Source organism: Carlito syrichta, unplaced genomic scaffold (assembly GCF_000164805.1).
Source record: "Carlito syrichta isolate Samal-C Ts95f unplaced genomic scaffold, Tarsius_syrichta-2.0.1 Scaffold303986, whole genome shotgun sequence".
Taxonomy (NCBI): Eukaryota; Metazoa; Chordata; class Mammalia; order Primates; family Tarsiidae; genus Carlito; species Carlito syrichta.
Window position 1 is genome coordinate 507,616 of NW_007248082.1, and position 10,716 is coordinate 518,331.

Genomic DNA, 10,716 nt, shown 5'->3' on the forward strand with positions numbered 1-10,716 from the left:
GGAAGGATCGCCGGAGCCCAGCAGTCGAGGCTGCAGTGGCCGGGAGCGGCCACTGCATTCCAGTCTGGGCGACAGAGTGAGATTCCAACTGAAAAAAAATAATAATAATGGAGATGATGAGTGGTTGAAGATAGAGGGCACTTAATTTTCTGATGGATTAGATGTGGAGTATGAAAGAAAGAAGTTAAGGATAATTCCACATCTTTTGGCCCAAAAACTGGAAAAATGGGATTGCCATTTACTGATAAAGGAGATTTTTCAGGGAAAAGCAGGTTTGAGGAGTTTTAACCTGGGTGTGTTAAATTTGAGATGCTTGTTAGATTTCCAAGTGGAGATGTTGAGAGGGCAGCTGGAACTCCTAATTCCAGAGTTAAGGGAAGAATTCCAACCTAGAGATAGAAATTTGGATATCACCAGATATTTAAAGCTGTGAGTCTAATTGAGATCACCTCGGGAGTCAGAGTGTAGATAAAGAAGAAAGGCAGTCCAAGGGCTGAGTTCTGGCACTCTTCATTGTTTAGAGATGGGAGAGATGAGAAGGAATGAGTAAACGAGACTGAGAAAGAACTGCCAGTGAGATGGTAGTGGGAAAACCAGGCCATGAGGTACCCTAAAAGACAATTATAGAAAATGTTTCCAGAAAGGATTAATGAGCTGTGTCAAATTTTGCTGACAAGTATTGTGAGATAAGAACTGGAACTGACCGTTTGATTTAGCAAGGTGGAATGACCTCATCAGAATAGTTTTCGTAGATTGGTAGGGGGAATATCTTTCAAGGAACTTTGCTCTCATCAGCAGATCAATGGAGGAGAGTGTGGGGTTGAGAGGATTTTTGTGATGGAAATCAGAGCAAGTTTTGATTCAGTAGAGAAGAAAATAGATGATGTAGAAAAGAAAGGATAGAATTCATGGAGGAATGTCTTTGGGTTGAGGAAAAGGGTTAGGATGTAACTGGAGATAGTGACTTTGTTCTCTTGTAGTTCAGAGTAACAGAGTACTTGGGCCCAGTTTTAGGAAAGTGTGGTAGTGTGGTAGGAGCTTGTGGAAATTTTCTTCTGGCTTGTGTTTTCTCACTGGAATAGAAAACAAGGTCCTCATGGGGGAAGTAGTATTGGAAGAATGAAAAGAAAGAAGGTATAAAACAGGTATCTAGGAGAGAGAGTGCACCAGGAAAACTATTGTGACTGTCAGGCAGTATTAAAGACTGACCTGAAGTAGGTAGACATGAATTTAAAGTGTTACAATGAGAATGGCTCTGTGTTTTTCTCTGGTCACATTCAGCAACACGCGTGCTGGTGTAGAATAGGTGGATAGAAAAACTGATAGCAACTCTGGTGGATTTTTGTTTTTTTTTTGAGTCGAAGTCTCACTTTGTCGCCCAGACTGGAGTATGGTGGCATGATCATGATTCACTGCAGCCTTGACCTCTTGGGCTCAGGCAATCCTTCAGCCTTCCAAGTAACTGGGACTATAGGCGCATACCACTACATTCAGCTAGTTTTTTAATTTTACTTTTTATAGAGACTTGCTATGTTGCCCAGGCTGGTCTCAAACTCCTGGGCTTAAACAGTCTTCCCACCTCGGCCTTAGGGACAACTTTTTAAAGAATCTAGACCCATTAAGTGTTAGTTACAAGCCTTCCTGTTAGCAAAGAGTGGAAACCATGTTGGTCAAAAATAGTGAACCTTCTTAGCCTGATTCCTGTTGTCTCATTTTATTTCTTTTCAGGTCCTAGGATTTTAGGCTTGTGTTAGTTTACATTGCTACTTCTGTTTACCATGTATTTGATTCTGTCTCAGGTTGATCTTCACTCGAAAAGGGGTACTCCGTGTAGAGGGGTTTCTAAGCCCCCAGCAAAGTGACCCTGATGCCATGAACCTGTGGATTCCCTCTTCCTCCCTAGCAGAAGGGATAGACCTAGAGACCTCAAAATACATCCTGGCCAATGTTGGGGACCAGTTCTGCCAGCTTGTAATGTCTGAAAAGGAGGCCATGATGATGGTGGAGCCACACCGTAAGGCACCCTCTTGCTTGTCTTCCAGGCACTCCTTTCTGGAAACTTTAATTTTCTTTCACTTAAAGGGAGGATTGGGGGGAGCATTTTCTGTGAATGAATTAAGACTAATAAAACTTCTCTTTGTAGCAACCTGTAGTTGAGGCCTTAACTATATTCAGCAGACCCCATTCTTTTAGTCTTTGACAATTAACAAGCCAAAAACTTCCTTCCCTGCTTACTTTTCAATTTTGTAGTGCAGCTACCATAATATGCACTTGAATCCATATTTGAGTTTGATTCACCCTGAATATTTTCAGTTTGCTTCGAAACAGTTCGTACTAGTAAGCAATAGTCTGTGATTTGTGAATAGATGAAGTGCTGTTAGGTTCCATGGTTCACACCTAGAACCCACATTATTCAGACATTTTTAATATTTCCATGTCTACAATATACTGTGTCCTCATTCCATACAAATGAAAATTGTGCTGTGAAATTATGCCCTAAATTTCAAGAGAAAGATCCTTTCATTTTAAACTCCCCCCATTGAAAATGTTATAGTATTTCAAGTGACATATGCCATTAGTTCCTTGTTGACACTGGGTTATATCCTGGTGTTGTTTGTTACCTCAAGCCCATAAAATATATTATAAATAAGTTGCATGGGGCAACCCCTTGGGGTTCCCCTCCCACTGTGGGAGCTTTCCTGTCCTCTCAATAAATCCTGCTTTCTAAAAAAAGTAATAATAAGTTATATGGTTTGTTCAGAAATATTGGAAATTCCTTTTATTTTTTTGTTATTCTTTCAGTTATAGAAGCACAAACTTCATAAATCTTGGAGTATTACTGCTAGACAGATAGCTTGAGATGGGATCAGTGGGTCTGAGGTCTTTTGCTATTGGTCAGGATGGTCAGTGCCAACAGTATTCCTCTTCTTTCCACCAGAGAAAGTGGCATGGAAGCGTGCTGTGCGTGGTGTACGGGAGATGTGTGATGTATGTGAAACAACTCTCTTCAACATCCACTGGGTTTGTCGCAAATGTGGATTTGGAGTCTGCCTTGACTGTTACCGGCTAAGAAAAAGCCGGCCACGCAGTGGTAAGCAAATAGTGTCCTGTGCTCTAAAGGTAACCTGTAGGTATGTGTCAATAGAGTTGTAGGATTTGAAAATTGAGGCAGGAATGGGTTTGTGCTCTGCTTCAGCTACATAGCTTCGTTCATCTTTATTGTAAGACCTTAAAACTGCCAATACTCAGCCTAACTGGGAAGACTAAAATAAGCCAAGAAGGATTATTCTTAATTTTCCCTTGTTTATTTTGTTCTTCTATAAAGTTAGGTATAACAAAGACCTTGTTTTTTTGTTTAAATTCAGATAAAATTCACATTTCATAAAAGTCACCCTTTTAAAGTATACCCTGGCTTTATTTAAAGGAAATGGCAAAAAACTTTTTTTAATTTTAAAAAATAAATATACACAGACTGGGCTCGGTGGCTTAGTCTGTAATCCCAGCATTTTGGGAGGCCAAGACAAGTGGATTGCCTGAGCCCACGGGTTCAAGACCAGCCCGGGCAACTTGGCGAAACCTCGTCTCTACAATAAATCAAAAATTAACCAGGCCTGGTAGCACTCGCCTGTAGTTCCAGCTACTTGGAAGGCTGAGGCGGAAGGATCGCTGGAGCCCAGCAGGTCAGTGCTGGAGTGGCCATGAGTGTGCCACTGCATTCCAGCCTGGGCAACAGAGTGAGACTCCAACTCAAAAATAAATAAACAAACAAACAAACAAACACAATTCAGTGGTTTAGTTTAAAGATTGTACAACCATTACCACTATCTAATTCCATTTTTATTAACCCCCCCCCCCACTCCTCCGACATAATATATGTATATTATGGAAAAAAAAGTTTCAGAACAATCATTAAAAGAATCGGTCTTGGCCAGGCACAGTGGCGCTGGTGGTAATCCCAGCACATTGGAAGGCGGAGACAAGAGGATTGCCTGAGCCAGCAGGTTCAAGAACAGCCTGGAAAATATAGACCCCTTCTCTACAATAAATTAAAAAATTAACTGGGCATGGTGGTGCATGCCTGTAGTTCCAGCTACCTGAAAGACTGAGGTGGAAGGATTGCCTGAGCCCAGCAGGTCGAGGCTGCGGTGGCCGTGAGCATGCCGCTGCATTCCAGCCTGAGGGTCAAAGTTAGAGTCGAACTTAAAAAAAAAAAATCACTCTCCTAGTAAAGTATAAAAATTGCAGGGAGAGCAATTTGATGAAAGTGTCAAATTTGCTGTGCATAACCTTTGACCTAGCATTTACACACAAAAAATTATTACAAGGCTGGGCATGGTGCCTCAGCCAGTAATTCCAACACTTTGGGAGGCCGAGGCGAGAGAATTGTCTGAGCCCAGAGTTCAAGACCAGCCCGGGCAACTTGGTGAGACCGCGTCTCTACAATAAATCACAAAAATTAGCTGGGCATTGTGGCGTGCGTCTGTAGTTCCAGCCACTTGGAAGTCTTGGAGGCGGAGGGATTGCCTAAGCCCAGCAGGTCAAGACTGCAGTGGCCGTGAGTGTGCCACTGCACTCCAGCCTGGGCACCAGAGGGAGACTCCAACTCAAAAATAAATAGACATACACAATTCAGTGGTTTAGTATACAAGATTGTACAACCATCACCACTATCTAATTCCATTTTTATCAACTCCCCCCCACTCCTCCGCCACAACAAACTAATACCCCCATTAGCAGTCACTCCCCATTCCTCCTCATAGCTCTTGGCAACCACTAGTCTATTTTTTTGTCTCTGTAGATTTGCCTGTTCTGGATATGTCATTTAAATGAAATCATACATTATTTGACCTTCTGTGACTGGCCTTTGTCACTTAGCATAGTGTTTTAAAGTTTCCTCCATGTCACATATCAGTAATTCATTCATTTGTATTGCCAAATAATATTCCATTGATTGGATGTACTATATTTGTGTATCTGTTCACCACCTGATGAACATTTTGGGTTGTTTCCACTTTGAGCTAATAGGAATGGTGCCACTGTGAACATTTGTGTGGACTTGTTTGCAGTTCTCTTGGATATATACCTAGGAGTGGAATTTCTGGGTCATATGACAGTTCTGCATTTAAGCTTTTGAAGAACTGCCAAACTGTATTCCAAAGTAGCCATACTATTTTGCAATCCCACCAGCAATGCATGAGGGAAGTTTCCATGTACTTGCCAACACTTGTTATGCCTTGTCTTTTTTATTGTATACATCATAATGACTGAAGTATTATCTCATAGTGTGGTTTGGTTTGCATTTCTCTGGTGATTAATGATGTTGAGTATCTTTTCATGTGCTTGTAAGTTATTTGGGGTTTTTTGTTTGTTTGTTTGTTTAGGAGAAATGTCCATTCAAATTCTTTGCTGTCCTTGATTTTTGCTTTATCTTGTTATATGCCAAGAATCCTCCTTGCCCCTTGACCTCATTTTTCCCTCTTCAGGGATACAGTATAATCATTATAACAGTGGTTTCAAACTTAGGCTATTGAAATTTGAAACCTACTTCTACATTTTCTACCAACTATGTTATCTTGGGCTAGTTACTTAATCCTTCAGAGTTTCAGTGTTCTTGTTTATAAAACAAAGATATCGGTACTTCACAGCATTATCATTAAGTATTAAATGAGATGTTGTATGTCAAGTGGTTAGCATAGGACCTGACAGCCACTTGACATACAACATAAATTACTCCTGTCCATGATAGATGAATTGTTGCAGGAATTGCCCTCCTACCATAAACAATGAGAAAACTGGGTAAAATATATGAGCTACTGTTTTGTTTTGTTTTGTTTAATTTCAGTAACTTTAGAAACAAAAACAAATGGTTTTTTGGTTGCATGGATATATTGTACAGTGGCAAAGAAGTCTGGGCTTAGAGTGTACCCACCCCCCTCCAATCTGTGCACCTTATATCCAACAGGTGATTTTTCATCCCTCCCTTCTTCCCATTCTTACTCTTATGAGTCTCCAATATCCATTATACCATTCTATATTCCTTTGTATTTCCTTAGTTTAGTTCCCACTTATAAGTGAGAACATGCAGTATTTGGTTTTCTGTTCCTGTGTAACTTCACTTAGGATGATGGTCTCCAATTCCATCCAAATTGCTGCAGAAGACCTTATTTTTTTTTTTATGGCCGAATAGTATTCTATGATATATATTTACACACCATATTTTCATTTTCCACTGATAAGTTGATGGTCATTTATGTTGACTCCACATCTTTGTGATTATGAATTGTGTTGTGATAAATGAAATCAGTTTTAACCTGTTGGACAACAGGCAACATGGGACTGTGATCCCTGAGAAAAGGGAACAGACAAGGTGATCCCTGTAGTTGCCCTGAATTGCTATCTAGGGGCAGGTTCTAGGCTGTAGCAAAGGTAAGGGAACTAAAACAGAAATTGGCAACCTCATTGAATAGAGACAGAGGTCAGAGTCTGAGAAGAGTGAAGCAAAGTGCTGAAGGAGTAGCAACTACACAGAAGAAGAACATCAAAGATCTACAAGAGCTGAGGTGAGTGGATTGCCTGAGCACACGGATTCGAGACCCGCCTGGGCAACTTGGCGAGACCTCATCTCTACAATAAATCAAAAATTTATTGTAGCCGGGCGTTGTAGCGCGCACCTGTAGTTCCAGCTCCTTGGAAGGCTGAGGCAGAAGGATCACCGGAGCCCAACAGGTCGAGGCTGTGGTGGCCGGGAGCAGCCACTGCACTCCAGTCTGGGTGACAGAGTGAGACTCCAACTCAAAAAAAAAAAGATCTACAAGAGAGCTCCCCTTAATTTTTTGCCTATGTAGTGATCTACACATGCATGAGATGAAACTCTTCAAGACCCAAGAATGAACCTTCAGAAAGCAATTGACTGGATAATTTGAGGAATTCACAATTTGTATTCCCACAAGCCCACATGAAAAGACAATAGAGTCCAGAAAGGTCACATCTTAGTAGTGGGACTAAATTTAATCCCAGAATTAAAAACTGCTCTGAGATTACCATAACAAAATGTAAAGCAAGCCTCAGAAGAATCAAACTGATCTGTAAGTTATACAACTATGCATCAGACTAAAACCAAACACTCTTTAAAGTATTACAAAATCCAATACCCAGAAAACATAAAAGTCACAAAACTCTGCATTTAGTCAGTAATTAGCAGTTATGCAAAAAACACAGAATAATATGACCAATAAACTGGGGAGAAAAATCAATAGAAATACCCCAAAATAACAGTGATGATGGAATTAGTAGAAAAGAACCTTAAAGTACCTGTTAGAAATCTTATAAATATTCTTAAGGGCAAAGAACATGAATGTGATAAAGAAAGAAATAGGAGATATATAAAAGGTCAAAATGAAACTTGTAGAGATAAAAAAAATATCAAATATTTACACTGGATGGAATTAACAGCAGAATAGATACTGCCAAAGGAAAAAAATCATTGAACTTGAAGACATGGCAAAAAAAATAACAAACAAAAACTATCTAAAACAAAGCACAAAGGGGAGAAAAAAAGGTCTAAATTTATTAATTGAAGAGTGACAGATAAGAATGACAACCAAATTTTAAGAAACCCTGTAGGCCAGAAGACTATGTAATATCTTCTTTAAGTGCTAAAAGCAAACCTATAAGCCTAGAATTCATATCCATTGAAAATATTTTTCAAATGTAAGAGTGAAATAAAATTTCATACCAAGGAAAGCTGATAGAGTCATCACAAGGATATCCACACTATACAATAAAGGTAGTTTTTCAGGCAGAAGAAAATAATATGGTATGGAAACTGGAATTTATACAAAAGAATGAAGACCATCCTACATGGTAAATATATGAGTAAATATAAAAGATATTTTTTCTCATTTTTAATCTTTTAGAAATGTAATTATTGGCCAGGCACTGTGGTTCAAGTCTGTAATCCCAGCACTTTGGGAGGCCGAGGCCAGAGGATTGCCTGAGCTCAGGGGTTTGAGACCAGCCTGGGCAACATGGCAAGACCTTGTCTCTACAATAAATTAAAAAAATTAGTTGGGCACGGTGGTACACGCCTGTGGTTCCAACTATTTGGAAGGCCGAGAGAAAAAAGTAATTACTTAAAGCAAAAATATCAACAATGTATTGTGAGGTTTATGATACATGTAAAATTAAAGTGTATAATAACAGTACAGAGGAAAGGAGGGAGAAATTGAAGTATAGTTTTGTAAGAGTCTTATACTATATGTAAAGTAGTACAATATTTGAAGATAAACTGTGGTAAGTTAAAGATTAATACTGGGCCAGGCTCAGTGACTCGGCCTGTAATCCCAGCACTTTTGGAGGCCGAGATGAGTGGATTGATTGCCTGAGCCCACGGATTCGAGACCCGCCCGGGCAACTTGGTGAGACCTTGTCTCTACAATAAATCAAAAATTATCCGGATGTGGTAGCGCATGCCTGTAGTTCTGGTTACTTGGAAGGCTGAGGCGGAAGGATCGCTGGAGCCCAGCAGGTCGAGGCTGCGGTAGCCGGGAGTGTGCCATTGCACTCCAGTCTGGGCAACAGAGTGAGACTCCAACTCAAAAAAAAAAAGATTAATACTGCAAACCCTAGAGCAGCCACTAACAGGTATAGCTAATAAGTAAAAAAAGTAGAAACAAAATCAAATCATTAAAAAATTCAAGCCATGCTCGGTGGCTCAGCCTGTAATCCTGTGCCTTTGGGAGGCTGAGGAGAAGTAATTGAAAAGAAGACAGGAAAAATGAAACAAAAAGAAATGGAACAAATAGAAAATAAATCTAATGTTGTCTGTAAGAAATCTACTTTGAATATGAAAACACAGATGGGTTAAAAATAGAACAATGGGCCAGGCACGGTGGCTCAAGCCTGTAATCCCAGCACTTTGGGAGGCTGAGGAGAGAGGATTGCCTGAGCTCAGGGGTTCAAGACCAGCCTGGGCAACTTGGTGAGACCTCGTCTCTACAACAAATCAAATAAAGCTGGGCATGGTAGCATGTACCTGTAAATCTGGCTACTTGGAAGGCTGAGGTGGAAGGATTGCCTGAGCCCAGCAGGTTGAGGCTGCAGTGGCCATGAGCATGCCACGGGGTCACAGAGTGAGCCTCCAACTCAAAAAAAAAAAAAACAAAAACATGGAAGATTATATACAATGGCTAAAACTATATTCAACAGAAACCTGGAATAATTATATTACTATTAGATAAGGTAGATTTTAGAGCAAAGGATATTAGTAGGTGTAAGGTGGGTCATTTCATAATAATTAAGAGATCAGTTCATCAACAGAACATAACCCTAAATATTCGTACACCTAGTAACAGAGTTTTAAATCATACAAGGAAAACTGATAAGACTGAAAGGACAAATAGAGACATTCATGACCATAATTGGCGGTTTCAAAAGCTTCTCTCAATAAGTGATAGAGCAAGTATACAGAAAAACAGTAGAGAAGATTTAACACCATCAATCAACTTGACTTTTATAGAATACTCCATCCAACAACAGCAGAATGCATATTTCTTTTGAATGCATATGGAATGTTTATCAAAATAGGCTATGCTCTGGGTCATAAGGTAAATCTCAACAAATTTAAGGTGATTAAAATCATATGGAATATATTCTCTAACCACAAGAGGATTAAATGAGAAATCAGTAACAGAAAGGTGTCTGGAAAATTCCAAATACTTGGAAATTAAACAACACACTTCTAAGTATTCCGTGGATCAAAGAAGAAGTCACAAGAGAAATTAGAAAATGTTTTGAAATAAATGAAAATAAAAGCACAACATGTCAACATTTGAAGTATGTAGCTAAAGCAGTACATAGGGGATTTTATAGCAGTGAACACCTACATTAGTAAAGAAGAAATGTCTTAAACAGCTAAGCTACTGCCTACCAGAAAAAAATGAGAATGTATACTTTTTTAACATTAAGAATAAGAGAGCCAAGTATAGTGATACATACCTATCATCCCAGCTACTTAGGAGGCTGAGGTGGAAAGATCACTTGAGCACAAGAATTTGAGACCAGCATAGACAACATAGTAAGACCTTGTCTCTTTAAGAAAAAAAAAAAAGAGAGAGCCAGGCACTGTTGCTCATGCCTGTAATCCCAGCACTTTGAGAGGCTGAGGCAAGAGGATTGCCTCATCCTACGGGTTTGAGACCAGACTGGGCAACATGATGAGATCTTGTCTGTACAATAAATAAACAAATAATTAGTTGGGCGTGGTGTTGCACCCCTCTAATTCCAGCTACTTGGAAGGCTGAGGCAGAAGTATTGTCTGAACCCAGCAGGTCAACACTGGGGTGGCCATGAGTGTGCCATAGCATTCCAGCCTGTGCAACGGAGTGAAACTCCCAACTCAAAAAAAAAAAAAAAAAAGAGAAGACCTCAATATGGATCATTCAGACATTAAAAGGATAAATAATATTGTGAATATTATACCAATACATTTGACAGCTTAGATATAATGGCCAAATTCCATGAAAGTCACAAATCATCAACATTCCCTTAAGAATAAGTAGATAGGCCGGGCTCGGTGGCTCAGCCTGTAATCCAGCGCCTTTGGGAGGCTGAGGTGAGTGGATTGTTCGAGACCCACCTGGGCAGCAAGACCTCATCTCTACAATAAATCAAAAAATCAGCCGGGTGTGGTAGCACATGCCTGTAATTCCGGCTACT

General features: G+C 39.9%; 1 protein-coding gene across 3 annotated transcripts in view; it reads left to right on the plus strand.

Moving 5' to 3' along the window:
- Window positions 1-10,716, plus strand: part of KDM3B (lysine demethylase 3B) — a 63,066-nt gene that overhangs the window by 23,130 nt on the left and 29,220 nt on the right. For 2 of the 3 annotated variants that reach the window (XM_021713003.1, XM_021713004.1), the window contains 2 exons: window positions 1,800-2,014; window positions 2,939-3,091. In XM_021713003.1, the coding sequence (XP_021568678.1) occupies window positions 1,800-2,014; window positions 2,939-3,091 (368 nt within the window). Of the gene's footprint in view, window positions 1-1,799; window positions 2,015-2,938; window positions 3,121-10,716 lie in introns of all 3 variants that reach the window. The other variant, XM_021713002.1, reaches the window with a different exon arrangement.